This window comes from Crinia signifera, chromosome 3, assembly GCF_055691185.1.
Source record: "Crinia signifera chromosome 3, ASM5569118v1, whole genome shotgun sequence".
Taxonomy (NCBI): Eukaryota; Metazoa; Chordata; class Amphibia; order Anura; family Myobatrachidae; genus Crinia; species Crinia signifera.
This window is the reverse complement of record NC_139219.1, coordinates 327,187,795-327,206,173: the sequence shown is the minus strand read 5'-3', so window position 1 is coordinate 327,206,173 and position 18,379 is coordinate 327,187,795. Positions and strand designations below refer to the sequence as shown.

Genomic DNA, 18,379 nt, shown 5'->3' with positions numbered 1-18,379 from the left:
GTTAGGCTGTGAGGGGAGGGTTGGGTACTATTGGGGAGGGTTAGGCACTATTGGGGAGGGTTAGGTACTATTGGGGAGGGTTAGGCAGCGAGGGGAGGGTTAGGTACTATTGGGGAGGTTTAGGCAATATTAGGGAAGGTTAGGTACTATTGGGGAGGGTTAGGTACTATTGGGGAGGGTTAGGCTGCGAGGGGAGGGTTGGGTACTATTGGGGAGGGTTAGGTACTATTGGGGAGGGTTAGGTACTATTGGGGAGGGTTAGGTACTATTGGGGAGGGTTAGGCACTATTGGGGAGGGTTAGGTACTATTGGGGAGGGTTAGGCTGCGAGGGGAGGGTTGGGTACTATTGGGGAGGGTTAGGTACTATTGGGGAGGGTTAGGTACTATTGGGGAGGGTTAGGTACTATTGGGGAGGGTTGGGCACTATTGGGGAGGGTTGGGCACTATTGGGGAGGGTTAGGTACTATTGGGGAGGGTTGGGCAGCGAGGGGAGGGTTAGGTACTATTGGGGAGGGTTGGGCACTATTGGGGAGGGTTAGGTACTATTGGGGAGGGTTGGGCAGCGAGGGGAGGGTTAGGTACTATTGGGGAGGGTTAGGTACTATTGGGGAGGGTTGGGCACTATTGGGATGGGTTAGGCAATATTAGGGAAGGTAAGGTACTATTGGGGAGGGTTGGGCAGCGAGGGGAGGGTTAGGTACTATTGGGGAGGGTTAGGCTGCGAGGGGAGGGTTAGGTACTATTGGGGAGGGTTGGGCAGCGAGGGTAGGGTTAGGTACTATTGGGGAGGGTTAGGCTGCGAGGGGAGGGTTAGGTACTATTGGGGAGGGTTAGGTACTATTGGGGAGGGTTGGGTACTATTGGGGAGGGTTGGGTACTATTGGGGAGGGTTAGGCAGTATTGGGGAGGGTTGGGTACTATTGGGGAGGGTTAGGTACTATTGGGGAGGGTTAGGTACTATTGGGGAGGGTTAGATACTATTGGGGAGGGTCAGGTACTATTGGGGAGGGTTGGGCACTATTGGGGAGGGTTAGGTACTATTGGGGAGGGTTGGGCACTATTGGGGAGGGTTAGGTACTATTGGGGAGGGTTGGGCACTATTGGGGAGGGTTGGGCAGCGAGGGGAGGGTTGGGCACTATTGGGGAGGGTTAGGTACTATTGGGGAGGGTTAGGCAGCGAGGGGAGGGTTAGGCAGCGAGGGGAGGGTTAGGTACTATTGGGGAGGGTTAGGTACTATTGGGGAGGGTTAGGCAGCGAGGGGAGGGTTAGGTACTATTGGGGAGGGTTGGGTACTATTGGGGAGGGTTAGACACTATTGGGGAGGGTTAGGTACTATTGGGGAGGGTTAGGCAGCGAGTGGAGGGTTAGGTACTATTGGGGAGGGTTAGGTACTATTGGGGAGGGTTGGGCAGCGAGGGGAGGGTTAGGTACTATTGGGGAGGGTTGGGCAGCGAGGGGAGGGTTAGGTACTATTGGGGAGGGTTAGGCTGCGAGGGGAGGGTTAGGTACTATTGGGGAGGGTTAGGCTGCGAGGGGAGGGTTAGGTACTATTGGGGAGGGTTAGGTACTATTGGGGAGGGTTGGGCACTATTGGGGAGGGTTAGGTACTATTGGGGAGGGTTGGGCACTATTGGGGAGGGTTAGGTACTATTGGGGAGGGTTGGGCACTATTGGGGAGGGTTGGGCAGCGAGGGGAGGGTTGGGCACTATTGGGGAGGGTTAGGTACTATTGGGGAGGGTTAGGCAGCGAGGGGAGGGTTAGGCAGCGAGGGGAGGGTTAGGTACTATTGGGGAGGGTTAGGTACTATTGGGGAGGGTTAGGCAGCGAGGGGAGGGTTAGGTACTATTGGGGAGGGTTGGGTACTATTGGGGAGGGTTAGACACTATTGGGGAGGGTTAGGCAGCGAGGGGAGGGTTAGGTACTATTGGGGAGGGTTAGGTACTATTGGGGAGGGTTGGGCAGCGAGGGGAGGGTTAGGCACTATTGGGGAGGGTTGGGCAGCGAGGGGAGGGTTGGGTACTATTGGGGAGGGTTAGGCACTATTGGGGAGGGTTAGGCAATATTAGGGAAGGTTAGGCACTATTGGGGAGGGTTGGGCAGCGAGGGGAGGGTTGGGCACTATTGGGGAGGGTTAGGCAGCGAGGGGAGGGTTGGGTACTATTGGGGAGGGTTAGGTACTATTGGGGAGGGTTGGGCACTATTGGGGAGGGTTAGGCAATATTAGGGAAGGTTAGGTACTATTGGGGAGGGTTGGGCAGCGAGGGGAGGGTTGGGCACTATTGGAAAGGCTTAGGCTGTAGGTAGGTAGGGTTAGAAGGGTACGGGGAAGAGGGTACTTATACTTACCCAGCCCCTGTCAGAATTCTGAACAGAGTGATGTCGCTGTTGGGCCTTCTGACCCCCGGCATCCGTTCGCCGCTCACATACATCTGTATACTGAATTCACTGATACTTATCCTAGCATTCATGAGTATTACTATATAGTTGTTACCCTATTTATTTGGCACGGTGATTATTGCAGCTGTTTTTCTTGTCTAAATTTACAAAAATTGTTCAATAAACATTCCTGGCACAACATAAACGTCACGGCCTACGTCGGCCCCCTGAATCAGGCCTGTGGTCTTATATAAGGACAAGCAGTTGTGCCCTGGACATTCGGGGTAATTGGCAGCTATCTCACTTCTGTTAGCCCAATAAGCAGGGCTGCCAGTCACCCGAGCGGCATCTCATCTACGTGTCCTGATCTTTATACAGCAAATGGTCGTCTTTTTCCCAATGATTGTCTTCTGTTTATAACCAAGCGAACATGTTGTATTGTTTGTGTGATTATGTCAGCGTTACGGAGGGATGACCCAGTTCCAGTTACAGGAAGCAATTGATGGGCCGCTGTCATTTATGATCAAATAATCACTTCTCGTTATGAGGACAAATGGCGCAGGAGAGCGATCCGTCTGCTGCCGCTGTCTGCGTATCACATGACTAATGTCTGTGACTTTCCATTCCCAGCTATCCCCTTACCCAATGACCGGTAAACAATTCTGTACGGGGGACTGTAACCAGCCTCCGCCTGCCGATCTGTCCGGCATCCGCGCTCTTCTCCCCTAATAGCAAGGGAAATGGAATTATTGTACTTAGCCCGACCCCCCCCCCCCCCCCCCCCCGGCTCTCTGCGCCCATTCCCGCCCTCCTGCAGATTCACATTGTGCTGTACGACTAATGTCCCATATACATTTCATACACAAGGTTTCCTGTTACTGAATGATGTATGGTATCATTCATTATTACCACAACCTAAGGCGGAAATATCCGTATACTGTAACTCTGCTATTGGCTGGTATTTGGACGCTAGGTCGACACAAAGGTCAACATCCCTAAGGTCCAGCACTAAAGGTTGACACATAAGATAGGGAAGGTCGACATACATTTTTCCCTCTTTTTTGAGCCGACATGTGTCCATACCCTACTATCCACTAGGGCGTGGAGGGAGAAGAGAATAGTGTCCCGAGCGCAGTGAGCCGTGCATGGGGACGCGGTACACTGATACGGTGTCCATGTCGACTTGCGTTGAAATTCAGGGCCAAAAACACCCAGTCAAAATGAAATGTAGACCTTTTGACTGTCGACCTTCCCATTTTTGACCTAATGCTTGTGTTGTCCTTTCGACCCCTGTTGACCTTACCCACGTCGACCATTTCATGTGTCAACCTAATGTATGTCCTCCTTATGACGCATACCCCTGGTATTTAACCCTTTCAGTACCAAGTGGATTTGTCAGAATCGGTGTGAAAATTGCCCAGCAAACATTGTCCTCCATCATAATGACCTGTGATGTCACCATAATGACCTGTGATGTCACCATAATGACCTGTGATGTCGCCATAATGACCTGTGATGTCCCCATAATCACCTGTGATGTCACCATAATGACCTGTGATGTCGCCATAATCACCTGTGATGTCACCATAATGAACTGTGATGTCGCCATAATCACCTGTGATGTCACCATAATGACCTGTGAAGTCGCCATAATGAACTGTGATGTCACCATAATGACCTGTGATGTCACCATAATGACCTGTAATGTCGCCATAATGACTGTGATGTCACCATAATGACCTGTGATGTAATGACCTGTGATGTCCATATACAGGAAATATCATCTTTTATTATACAAAAAAAATTATTTGAATTTATATAACAAACTGTCACCTTAATCATCATATAATTGTCATCGGTAATTGTTTAATTAGGTGACCCCACTTGACTTTGCAGTCAGGCTGATTTGCCGGTTCCCACCATAGATGTCTATATTAAAGTCTTAACATTGACGTATATGGTGAGAACGGGCCAAAGATGCACATGTTAAATTCATAACATGCAAGTCTGTGGAGGAGCTGGAGATCGCTCCTGATTGGCTGAGGGGAATCCCATTGACTGACATCAGTGGGATTCCGCTTGCTCTCGGCGAGGAGCAGCAATCGCAAACACACATGCGCCTCTGGAGTCCATTGGTTCGGGTGATCGGTTCTGGTTTTTGTTAACCCCTGGATGCCTACATGGACCCAAGAGGACGCGATCTACCCTGGAGGTGGTGAGTATATATTTTTTTAGACTGCTTTGAATCAGGCCCCTCGTTAGAAGTACTCGCTCCTGAACAAACACTGTAACCAAATTGGTTTATGTCCCCAGCTTTGATAACGGAGCTGCCGGGAATTTAATCTGCAGGATTCATTTTCTCTGTTATTGAAAACAATCTGCCGGCACTTAATATCCTGCGAATTCAGGGGTAGATTTATTATGCTCGGTGAAGTGATAAAGTGTCTGGTTTTTATCACCGGCCAATCATCTCCTACCTGTGAACTTACAGGCTTGGTTTGAAAAATGACAGGTAGGAGCTGATTGGCCGGTGATAAAAACCAGACAGTTTATCACTTCACCGAGCTTAATAAATCTACCCCTCAGAGCGCGTGAGAACAAAGGGGAGAGAAGCCTTCAGCGGGCGGTAATTGGAGCAGAGCTGATTGCTACAACGGAGCGCAGAACACAGAAATCATTACGGAGCGGGAAGCGCTGCCACAACACTCGCTGGCGGGTCCCAAATCAGGGAAATGCTGAATAAACGCTGCGGATTGTCAGTTAGAGCTCTTACAGAGATGTTACAGCGAACGACCCAGGAGACGATTATCAGGGGGAGACGTTCCCAAACTGAGAGGGGTGTGGTATATTCGATCAACAACATCTAGGTCTACATGCACAATGTCCACGCTGGAAAATGCACACAAGCAAAATGTTGACACAAAACAAAGGTTGACAATTTTTTTTTTAAATGTGGGTGTCAATTACTATACCCGAGCATGTGGACCCTCATGTCAACCTTTTCTTATGTCGACCTTTTTTCTTAGGTCGACATGGGCAAGGTTGACAATCAAAAGGTCAACATGGGGTTTTTCACAGTTTTTTTTACCTACATTTCGACACAGTCAACATGAACACTGATACGTAGCACCACTATTTTATTCTCCCACCAAGCCCTAGTGGATGGTAGTGCATGAAATACCGCCTGTCGGCACAAAAAACTGCGAAAAACCCCATGTCAACCTTTTGACTGTCGACCTAGACCCATGTCAACCTTTCTGCATCTCTACCCAATGCTTGTCGACCTAATGACCGTATCCCCTCAGATCCACCCGGCCAGTACAGAAGTCTGAGTACATAACCCTCATCGTACCTGAGTAGACAGTATGCCGTGATTGATGCCGGTGTTGTGGGTTCCCGTCCCGATAACGCCAGCCGCTGCCACATCAGACACAGCCCCGATACTGCAAAATAAACGTAGGGACGGTGTTACGCCGCACTCATCATTGCGGTGCAGTTTATTGAAGCTGCTGTATACAAAGTTCATTATATATATATATATATGATAGGCTAACTACTCCTCACATCTATGAGGCAAAGAACCACCAGTTACCACTAGAGGCCACTCGGAGGACCAAATTACTCCTTTGTGCACGGAAATATGTCATAACAGAAAGTGAAAGCAATTTTTGCGGGGACGCTGATCAGTTTCAAACTTGCTGGATATGTAGAGAGGGAGCTGTGAAGACAGAGATCGGAGGTAGGAACAGATAGGGACTGGGGCAGGGGTGGGGAGTTTGTGGATGAAAAACTGTCACAGCTCAAAGGGAAAGTGCACCTCCCATCCCAGCATCTACTGCTTTGTATTAGGGATGGCCATCGTTAGTGTATTACTATGCAATGGATGACCATCGATGTTTTACATATTGATGGTCATCCATTTTCTTTGACTGATTGGCCTATGGGCCAATCAAAATATGGGGGTGGGGCTTCAGCGGTGTCTGGGGCGGAACTATGCTCCGTGTTCCAGCCCCTTGGGGAAAAAATCAAAACAAAACTTTGTATAAGCTTGACATCGATGGGGGAAAACCATAAGGTTCTTCCCATCGATGGCAAAACTACTCAACATCAGCCATAAACCATCGATGATTTCCAATCATTGTTGGCCATCCCTAGTTAGGATTCACCTCACAGGGCACCACTGAAGGTCAGTGAATAATGTATTCATCCACTAAAGCCTTGTCTCGTGTTAATCATTAATACTGTCAGGGGCAGTGGTCTGTGCGCACCGCGTTCAGCAGCTGCCCAATCACAGCACCCAATAAGGCAGGACCTGACCACAAAATGATACCTCAATAGTGCAATCAGGGACATATGAGGACATAATGCCGTACATCGTAAATTATATATCAAAGACCATCATCAAAAAGTTCCAGTCAGCTCGGTGTGTTTCTGGCTGATTTTGCAGATCAATACTCCGCCGCTCCCAGCAGAGAGAGAGAGAGATCACAGTACGAGAGGAGACCTGATATCTGCAGGGGATGCAGTTAATATCCCGGCGGTCGGGATCCCGGCGTTCAGAATCCCGACGCCGGAATCCCGACCGCCGAAATCCCGACCGCCGAAATGCCGACACATTCTCCCTCCAGGGGTGTCCACGACACCCCTGGAGGGAGAATAAATTAGTGTGCCGAGCGTAGCAAGGCACCGGGCCCGCTGCGTGGCGAGCGCAGCGAGCCCGCAAGGGGGGGCGATCCACGTCCCCCCCTTGTCGGCATTTCGGCTGTCGGGATTCAGGCGTCGGGATTCTGAACGCCAGGATGCCGATCGCCGGGATTCAATACTGAATCCATCTGCAGAACGGCACACTGTGTGCTGGCCGAGACTTCTCTCCAGATGCACTAAGCTTCTAAATGTCATCAAGTGGAAAGTACAGAAAAGATTTTTGGTCAAATACTACGGCGCAGATTTCACAAAGGCAGCCCAAAACACACCAAGACCTTCACCCTTGGGTCCACCAACAATAGAAATACAAACAAAAGAGTGATGTTTCAGGCGCTTACTGTAGGTGATGATACCAGTGCTTATGTAACAAATATCATAAACATGGATCACTCAGCTTTTCAATATGATCTCCTTTTGGGGAGAAATTGATCACAATTAAAGCCAGATCAGTAAATGCAATTCCTAATGGAGAAAGCACAACATCGCCACCATAGTGCAGTAAGTTCCAAACATACAGAGATTTATTCGTTTGACAGCAAACGCACAAGCATAGACAGTTACAAGCATAAAACCACCGATAGTGGAATAGTGGATGTCACCCGGATCCAGGTACTGCAATTTGGTCCCAAAAGTTGGAATAATGGGAGAGTTGGGAGAGGGTGACGGCTCCACGCTCCTTCACAAGCCAAAATGCGTCCACGGGTCACAGGTAATCCACCGAAATTGTCACCAGCCTAATGCATTTCGGACATATGTCCTTGATCAGAGGCCAACGAGGAAAAAAGCAGGGCTGGAGACCCGGGAATTTCGACATGGGTTTGTACCGTTCACATTGAAAAAAAAAAACCTGTGTTAAAAGGCAAATTACTGGACCCGGGAATTTGCCTAGCAGGTGGAATGGGGTATCGGACTCAAATTTTTTCTTTCCAAATAATCCTGCAGCCAATGAGGTAGCACAGGTGGGAATTACTATTGGTCAGGTGTAATGCTAAAGCATTCCAATTTGAACTGCCACGTTTCCTGTGTAATGGTCACATGCAGTGCCAACGTTCCCACAGCCACCCAGCCCTTACCTACCTCTATACACTCCCCTCTACAATTATACATTTTTACATTTGTACCCCCTTTTCCCCAGCTACTGTAGCTCTCTCCTATACTGCTGCTCTCAGCTCTTGGAACATTCCACCTACAACAGATTCTCAGGGAAAGATTTGCCTTCTAGAACCGTTGCCCAATGCAACCAGATTCCAGCTAACATTTTATAGACTGTACTAAGGCAGTAGAATAACTATCCCCTAGACCAGGGATGGGGAACCGTTTGGCCATCCAGCTGTTGAAGTACAAATCCCAGCATGCCCTGCAACAGTTTCAGCATGGCCGAATAGCAAAACTGTTGCAGGGCATGCTGGGATTTGTAGTTCAACAAAAGTTGGAGGGCCAAAAGTTCCCCATCCCTGTCCTAAGAGCGCCCTCTCCAAAAAAGTTGCAGCCCTCGGTACCTGCTCATTGTTAGGGGATACCCCTGCCGCAGGGGTATCCGGACTATTGTTAGACAGCACTTACATTGACAGCCATTACATCGACACCATTAGTTCGACAGGTCAATAGGTCGACATGGTTTTAGGTCGACATACCATTAGGTCGACATGTCATTAGGTCGACAGCTCATTAGGTCGACAGCTCATTAGGTCGACATGTTTTTAGGTCGACACTACCATTAGGTCGACAGTGTCTATGTCGACAGTCAAAAGGTCGACATGGGTTTTTTCACTGTTTTTTGAGCCGACATGTGCCGACAGGCGGTATTTCATGCCCTACTATCCACTAGGGCGTGGTGGGAGAATAAAATAGTGTGCCGAGCGCAGCGAGGCACCGTGCCCGAAGCATTGCGAGCGGCTGCGGTACACTTCAAACTGTGTCCATGTCGACTGTGTCGACATTTCGGCCAAAAAACAGTGAAAAAACCCATGTCGACCTTTTGACTGTCGACATAGACACTGTCGACCTAATGGTAGTGTCGACCTAAAACATGTCGACCTAATGAGCTGTCGACCTAATGAGCTGTCGACCTAATGGTATGTCGACCTAAAACCATGTCGACCTATTGAGCTGTCGAACTAATGGTGTCGATGTAATGGCTGTCGATGTAAGTGCTGTCTAATATCCATCCCAGACCCGCCGCAGGTCCCATCAGGTAGTCTGCTAGTGGTCTGTTGCACCTTCACCTAATTACAAATGTCTCTCCCAAAATGGCTGCCTCCTCCTCTAGCATCCCTAACTATTCCTCTTCGGCGGCGGACATTTTGGGAGTGACATTTTTAATGGGGAGAGGTGTGATGGACTTGCAGACAAAATCGACCAGTAATTAAAAACTACCGCCCAATGTATTAAGCATCTGTTTGTGACGACTGTATTAGTTACTGCTGTGACCTCTGTGCTTCTTATGCGTATGAGCACATGGTGCTGTTGGCAGGTTCAGTTGTACATACCGCGCACTAGCGCCAACATGGAGCAGGCCGCACATACAGTAATAGCGCTGCCATTGCCGCCTGTTTAATAAAAATAAATTCCCTGTTTTATTCTCTTCTAATTGAGCAACATCTGTGTTCTGATGCTGGACATCTTCCCAGTCTACAAAAATCCACAAAACTAATTCTGTGCCCCGTGCCATTGGCCGAAAGCCACAGCCAGCAATTTGATATGCAAATTATGACCTATGAGCTGAGCTGGCTGGAAAAGTTCACACCCAACCATTAACGTTCACTTTATCGGAACGCTGGAACGCGGCGCCGTTCTCCTTCCCACGAGTATTAAAGCAGAATTTCCTCAGGTGCTGGAAGTGACCTTCATGGGAAGCGAAATGCCAGCGGCAATCACTGTCTGGTCTGTACACGCCAGCTGGGTCCGGGCTGTCAGGGACGATACACTCATTTGTTTGCTGCACATTCCCGTCCTTCTAGGAGTGAGGCGTCAAATTAAAATGTTTTAAAAGTTCTGAACCTTGGATAAAGTCAATGAGATGGGGTGCAGAGGATTGGGCAGAGGCAAGTGTGCAATATACTGTATCAACTAATGATATATAGTATGTGTGTATTCAACTGTACTCTGCAGAGAGGAGCTGTGTCGTACCCAAGGGCACTGACAATAGACTGTTCTGCTAGATGATAAAAATGATAAATAGATGAAGAAGCCAGAAGGCAGTGTCATTAATAAGTGCAGTCTACCTGCTTCTTCTGTTTTACTTTTACCATCTAGCACAGGGCTGGGCAACACCGGCCCTCCAGATGTTAATGAACTACACATCCCAGGATGCTTTGCATTAGTTTTGCTATGTGGCCATGCTGAAACTGATGCAAGGCATGCTGGGATGTGTAGTTCATCAACATCTGGAGGGCTGGTGTTGCCCAGCCCTGATCTAGCAGGATTATTTATTGCCAGTGCCCTTGGATACGACACAGCTCCTCTCTGCACAGAACTTGTACTGTAAGAAAGTTCTATCTATCTTTATCTATATCTATATAGGCCAGAGAGGGCACTCACCACCACAGCAGGTAAAATTGCTTTTTAATCAGAGGATGTAGACAGGCATGGTCAACGTTTCAACCCCGGAGGGCCGTTTTCAAGACAGCTACAGAGATTCAGTGTGTTACCACCACAGGCCAGGCAATATATCTATCTATCTATCTATCTATCTATCTATCTATATATATATATATATATATATATATATATGTAAATGTGTTGTGGCCGGCTCTCCAACCTAAATTCAGCTGCAAGCAATGCCTGGGTGCACACTTGGAGAACGCGCTAGCGCTCTAAAAGTACATACTGTATACAGTGAAACAGTGGCACTCCCCGGAAAAAAACGACACCAGGCCTTTTACTGGATCAACGTTTCAATTGCAGTTATGCAATTTTCATCAGGACAACCAGAATCATGTACAATACACAATTTATACTTACACTAGGTGATTCATCGCGCCCTACGGGCGCTCTTCACACCGGCGTAAGGGGCTACGCCCCTTAATTTGTGAACATTTGTATTGTGAGAAATATGGTTAGAATTGTATGAAAGATGCCCTGTATTGCAGCTTCTGGCAGTGGGTGAGGGTCCAGCGTGGCAGCACAGGAGTACCGGACGGTGGCCCTGAGTCAGTGTCTCCTCCTACTGGGTGGGAGTTAGGGTGCATGAGAGCAGGAGGCTGGGATATGAGGCATGATAGGGGTATGTGGGCAACACAGCGTCAGCGATTACCCAGTGGTGGAAGTTACGGTTCAGGAGAGCAGGAAGCTGGGTAGTGATAGGGGTGTGTGGGCATACGGGGGACTAAAGAGGGTGGTGGACACTGTGCAGCTTCTGCCAGTGGGTGAGGGTCCAGCGTGGCAGCACAGAAATACAGGAGTCAGTGTCTCCTCCGACTGGGTGGGAGTTAGGGTGCATGAGAGCAGGAGGCTGGGCGGTAAAGCATGATAGGGGAATGTGGGCAACACAGGGTGAGCGGGTCTCCACTGGCGGAAGTTACGGGGCAGGAGAACAGGAGGCAGGGCAGTGTCCTCCCACATTGATGGCAAAAGTATTCAACATCGGCCATAAACCATCGATTATTTGAAAATCATTGATGGTCGATGGGCATCCCTAGAACTGGAGGAGGGTGGGGGACAGTATGCAGCTCCCGGCAGTGGGTGAGCGTCTCCTCCCACTGGGAGGGAGTGAGCGTGCATGAGAGCAGGAGGCTGTATAATAGTAGTATGTGGGCAAGCCATTGATAAAAGTTGTGGCGCTGGTGCAGACGGCAGTGGGGAAACCTGCAGTGCGGCAGCCAGGGCCGGATTTCCCACCTAGGGGCGGTACCTGCTTGTGGTGGTACAGGATCACCCATTGTCACGGGGGTACGTGAAATGCGGGAGCGGGGGCCGCGGTGGTCCGCTGGGGGGTGGAATTGCCGGAAGGGGGTCTGGGGGGTCTGCAAATTGCGGGAGGGGGGGTGGTGTGTGGGGATCCGCGGTTAGCGGGAGGGGGCGGGGGTCCGCAAATCGTGGGCGGGGGCGCGGTGGGGCTTGAATGGTGGGAAGGGGGGTCCGCAAATTGCGGGAGGGGGGTTGTCGGGGTTAGTGAATTGCGGGAGGGGGGGTTGCGGAGGTCCGTGAATTGCGGGAGGGGCGCGTGGGGTGCCGTGAGTCAAGGGGGGGTGGTGCGGGGGTCCGTGAATCACGGGAGGGGTCATGAATCGCAGGAGGCGGGGGTCGTGGGGGGGCTGCGAATCGCAGGAGGGGGGGTGTGGGGGGTTGCCGTGAATTGCATGAGGGGGGCGTGAATCAAGGGAGAGTGGGCGCAGGGGGGTGGTGCGGGGGTCCGTGAATCGCGGGAGGGGGCATGAATCGCGGGAGGGGGGGTCGTGGGGGGTTCCAAATCGCAGGAAGGGGGGTATGGGGGGTGCCGTGAATTGCGTGAGGGGGGCATGAATCGCGGGAGGGGGGGTCCCCGAATGTGTGAATTACGGGGCGGTCGCAAATCGCGAGAGGTGCCGAGGGGGCCCGCAAATCGCGGGAGGGGGGCGCTACGGGGGGTTTCGTGAATCGCGGGAGGGGGGGTCGTGGGGGGTTGCGAATCGGAGGAAGGGGGGTGTGGGGGGTGCCGTGAATTGCGTGAGGGGGGCATGAATCGCGGGAGGTGGGGTCCCCGAATGTGTGAATTAGGGGGCGGTCGCAAATCGCGAGAAGTGCCGAGGGGGCCCGCAAATCGCGGGAGGGGGGCGCTACGGGGGGTTCCGTGAATCGCGGGAGGGGGCGGTGCGAATTGCGGGAGGGGGGTCGCAAATCACAGTAGGGGGGGGTGCCGTGAATCGCGGGAGGGGGGGTTGCGGGGGGCCCTTTTAATGCCGGGAGGGGGGGACGCAGGGGTCCCGCGAATCGCGGGAGGGGAGGATGCAGGGGTCCTGCGAATCGCGGGAGGGGGCTCGCGGGAGGGAGGGGTCGCTGGGGTCCCGCGATTTGTGGGAGGGTCGCGGGGGTCCCGCGTTTCGCGGGAGGGGGTGGTTGCGGAGGTCCAGCGAATCGCGGGAGGGGGTGGTTGGGTCTGGGATGGATATTAGACAGCACTTACATCGACAGCCATTACATCGACACCATTAGTTCGACAGCTCAATAGGTCGACATGGTTTTAGGTCGACATACCATTAGGTCGACATGTCATTATGTCGACAGCTCATTAGGTCGACAGCTCATTAGGTCGACATGTTTTTAGGTCGAAACTGCCATTAGGTCGACAGAGTCTATGTCGACAGTCAAAAGGTCGACATGGGTTTTTTCACTGTTTTTTGGCCGAAATGTCGACACAGTCGACATGGACACAGTTTGAAGTGTACCGCAGCCGCTCGCTATGCTTCGGGCACGGTGCCTCGCTGCGCTCGGCACACTATTTTATTCTCCCACCACGCCCTAGTGGATAGTAGGGCATGAAATACCGCCTGTCGGCACATGTCGGCTCAATAAACAGTGAAAAAACCCATGTCGACCTTTTGACTGTCGACATAGACACAGTCGACCTAATGGCAGTGGCGACCTAAAAACATGTCGACCTAATGAGCTGTCGACCAAATGAGCTGTCGACCTAATGAGCTGTCGACATAATAACATGTCGACCTAATGGTATGTCGACCTAAAACCATGTCGACCTATTGAGGTGTCGAACTAATGGTGTCGATGTAATGGCTGTCGATGTAAGTGCTGTCTAACAATAGTCCGGATACCGTGGTGGTCGCGGGGGTCCCGCGAATCGCGGGAGGGGGGTCGCGGGGGTCCCGCGAATCGCGGGAGGGGGGGTTCGCGGGGGTCCCGCGAATCACGGGAGGGGGGGTCGCGGGGGTCCCGCGACTCGCGGGAGGGTGGAAAGTGGGAGTCCCGCGAATAGCGGGAGGGGGGGTGCGGGGTCCCGCGAATGGCGGGAGGGGGGGTCACGGGGGTCCCGCGAATCGCGGGAGGGGGGGTTGCGGGGGTCCCGCGAATTGCGGGAGGGGGGTCGCGGGGGTCCCGCGATTCGCGGGAGGGGGGGGTCGCGGGGGTCCCGCGAATCGCGGGAGGGGGGTCGCGGGGGTCCTGGCAGAGGGTAGGGATGTGCAGGAGTAATGGTGGATGGTGGCTGTGGAGTAATGGTGGATGGTGGGCGTGTACTGTAGCCCTGGCTGGGCGGGGGGAGGTGATGTCAAGGGGGTGGAACGTCAGACACATGAAAGTGAAACTGTTTTACACAGGAACGTTCTCCACAGGGGTTGAGTGACAGATCTGGCTAAATATATAAGAGATATCAGAAGAACAAACAACACATGATCCCCGGCCAGCTCCCGGGCCACCCGGATTACTGGTCAATCAGCTCATAACTGCCAAGTTACAGACTGGGTTTGAAAAATGACAGTTTGGCCAGTGATAAAGTACAGTACCAGCCACTTTATCACTTCACCGAGCTTAATAAATCTGCCCCACTAGGTGGGTGTGTGTGACAGAAGGAAAGACAGTGTCTAGGTCTAGTGAATAGCTCGACACATGGAAAGGTCAACATGAATTCAAAAGAAATGTCGGTAGCAATGTCGACACCTGGCGACATGGACAATTAGTGCAGTGCGTACCCTCGCATGATTCGACTACACCGTTCCCAGTCGGAGTCTACATGTAGCAAAATTACGTTAAAGTATTAAAAATTCCAACATTAATTAATATCAATTGTGATAAACACCAGTCGACCTTTTTAGGTGTCGACCATTTCTTACATTCTAACGGAGTAGCGTAATATGGCAAAATGTCACTATGTTCTGAATATTGACCGTCAGCATGTTGACGTGGTGAAAATGTCACCATCCACAAATGTTGACATGGTGAAAATGCCAACAAGTTCATTATGTTGACATTTCGCGCTTTGACAGTCATAATGTCGACTTCCGGTTATTATTTTTCTATTTAATACGATACCTACATAGTAAATTCAGCACTTAAATATACTGTGAAGATGGAGGGGAGACCAGTGGAAGCGAAGGAGATGACAGGACCGGGAAGCATTATTCTTTTTTTGTATAGATATTTTTACTGGGCGAGATGCAGCAATGTGTAAAAAGCGTCTAAACTTCCCAAAAAGTTCATTTTCTGAGGATTTGCCCGTGTTCGGCTTATGCATGGGCATCTATCCCAGCTCCCCGCTGTGAGGAATGTGGACACAAAGGACCAGGCCGCTCTGCGCCGTCCAATAACCGATGTGACGGCGGCCCGGTATGTAGCATTAGATCAGCGCCGCTCTCCTGAACCCCTTCAGGTTGTGGTGTCTTCCTCGGCTGTGCCGGCCGCGGTGTGTGAGAACGGTACACGGTTTCCTGGAGGAGCGAGCTCCCGTGACACCTATCTCATCTTAACTGCTCCTGGAAAGTGACAGCGGATCAATGGGAGAAAGCCTTGGCGCAGGAGACATGACAAAATAATTCCAGCCCGGCTGAAGGCTCGCTGTAAATTGACAATGGACGCTGACAGCTCCTGACAAGCTGTTATAATGTTCTCATGACTAATGTCGCTGAGATTCTCGTATTCACACTCTGATATCAGACTGAACATCGTGCCCCGGCCTGTCTGATGCATCTAAAATGGAAGTTTTACCTCAGACTTTGGGCCTTATTTTGGTTCATTCTTTCTGACAAAATCCTTCTTAGATGGGCAAAACCATGTGCACTGCAGGTGGGGCAGATGTAACATGTGCAGAGAGAATTAGATTTGGGTGTGGTTTTACTTCAAAGTGAGATCTATATTGAAGTGTAAAAATAAAGCAGTCAGTATTTTCCCTGCACAGAAACAAAATTACTCACCCAAATCTAATTCTCTCTGCACAAGTAACACCTGCCTCACCTGCAGTGCTCATGGTTTTGTCCATCTAAGAAGGATTTTGTCAGAAAGAATGAACCAAAATAAGGCCCTCTGTAACGTATGTCCTCAGCAGCCGGCGGCGCTGGATCCGTGTTACAGCTCTCTGTGGTACATGAGAAAATCATCCCTAGAAATGGCCAAGTAATTGATAAAGTATACTGGCGCTGTTCCCAGTGTCTTATGGGCTTCTTTACCGCAGGTTCTGTCGCAGAAGTATCTAGAGTCTGTCCCCCAATGACACATTTGGCCAGTAAAGATGGTGTAGTGGTCAGCATTACCGCCTCACGGGGCTGAGGTCATGGGTTCTATCCCCACCATGTGTTATATATACGGGGCAGTACGGATGGTGTAATGTTAGCATTACCGCCTCACGGGGCTGAGGTCATGGGTTCTATCCCCACCATGTGTTATATATACGGGGCAGTACGGATGGTGTAATGGTTAGCATTACCGCCTCACGGGGCTGAGGTCATGGGTTCTATCCCCACCATGTGTTATATATACGGGGGCAGTACGGATGGTGTAATGGTTAGCATTACCGCCTCACGGGGCTGAGGTCATGGGTTCTATCCCCACCATGTGTTATATATACGGGGCAGTACGGACGGTGTAATGGTTATATTACTGCCTCACAGCACTGAGGTCACGGGTTCTATCCCCACCATGTGTTATATATACGGGGCAGTACAGATGGTGTAATGATTAGCGTTACTGCCTCACAGCGCTGAGGTCATGGGTTCTATCCCCACCATGTGTTATATATACGAGCAGTACGGACAGTGTAATGGTTATATTACTGCCTCACAGCGCTGAGGTCATGGGTTCTATCCCCACCATGTGTTATATATACGGGGTAGTACGGGTGGTGTAATGGTTACATTACTGCATCACAGCACTGAGGTCATGGGTTCTATCCCCACCATGTGTTATATATACGGGGCAGTACAGATGGTGTAATGGTTACATTACTGCCTCACGGCGCTGAGGTCATGGGTTCTATCCCCACCATGTGTTATATATATGGGGCAGTACAGATGGTGTAATGGTTATATTACTGCCTCACAGCGCTGAGGTCATGGGTTCTATCCCCACCATGTGTTATATATACGGGGCAGTACGGATGGTGTAATGGTTAGCATTACTGCCTCACGGCGCTGAGGTCATGGGTTCTATCCCCACCATGTGTTATATATATGGGGCAGTACAGATGGTGTAATGGTTACATTACTGCCTCACAGCACTGAGGTCATGGGTCTTATCCCCACCATGTGTTATATATACGGGCAGTACGGACGGTGTAATGGTTAGCATTACTGCCTCACAGCACTGAGGTCATGGGTTCTATTCCCACCATGTGTTATATATACGGGGCAGTACGGATGGTGTAATGGTTAGCATTACTGTCTCACAGCACTGAGGTCATGGGTTCTATCCCCACCATGTGTTATATATACGGGGCAGTACGGACGGTGTAATGGTTACATTACTGGCTCACATCGCTGAGGTCATGGGTTCTATCCCCACGATGTGCTATATATACGGGGCAGTACGGACGGTGGAATGGTTAGCATTACTGCCTCACAGTGCTGATGTCATGGGTTCTATCCCCACCATGTGTTATATATACGGGGCAGTACAGATGGTGTAATGGTTAGCATTACTGCCTCACAGCGCTGAGGTCATGGGTTCTATCCCCACCATGTGTTATAGGTACTTATGTAGTAACTGGGCTGCCGATTTTGAAATCGGGTCCATCGCATCGCATCGCACCCGACCATATCGCATGCGATGCGATGCGATGCGATGCGATGCGATGGACCCGATTTTTCCATAGGATTCAATGTTAAAATGGACTCTGTCCATTTTAACATAGAATTCAATGGGAAAAGGGGTCCTTTTCATACCCCTACTATCCAAGTGGGCATGGAGTTGGATATAAACCTGTGGCGAGCGTAGCGAGCCACCGAGCCCGAAGCGTGGCGAGCGTAGCGAGCCCCGCGAGGGGACACAGAATACCGTCCCCTCGCGGGGCTCGCTTCGCTCGCCACGCTTCGGGCTCGGTGGCTCGCTACGCTCGCCACAGGTTTATATCCAACTCCATGCCCACTTGGATAGTAGGGGTATGAAAAGGACCCCTTTTTCCCATTGAATTCCATGTTAAAATGGACTCAGTCCATTTTAACATTGAATCCTATGGAAAAATCGGGTCATCGCATCGCATCGCATCGCATGGTCGTATGCGATGCGATGCGATATCGCATCGCATCGCATCTGATTGTATGCCTTAACTTAAGGCATACAATCAAAAAATCGGCAGCCCAGATACTACATAAGTACCGTGTTATATATACAGGGCAGCACGGACGGTGTAATGGTTACATTACTGCCTCACAGCGCT

General features: G+C 50.6%; 1 protein-coding gene across 1 annotated transcript in view; it reads right to left on the bottom strand.

Moving 5' to 3' along the window:
* Positions 1-18,379, bottom strand: part of LOC146062813 (L-gulonolactone oxidase-like) — a 101,570-nt gene that overhangs the window by 53,147 nt on the left and 30,044 nt on the right. The window contains exon 5 of the mRNA XM_083174823.1: positions 5,732-5,822. Coding sequence (XP_083030949.1) covers positions 5,732-5,822 — 91 coding nt within the window. The remainder of the gene's footprint in view (positions 1-5,731; positions 5,823-18,379) is intronic.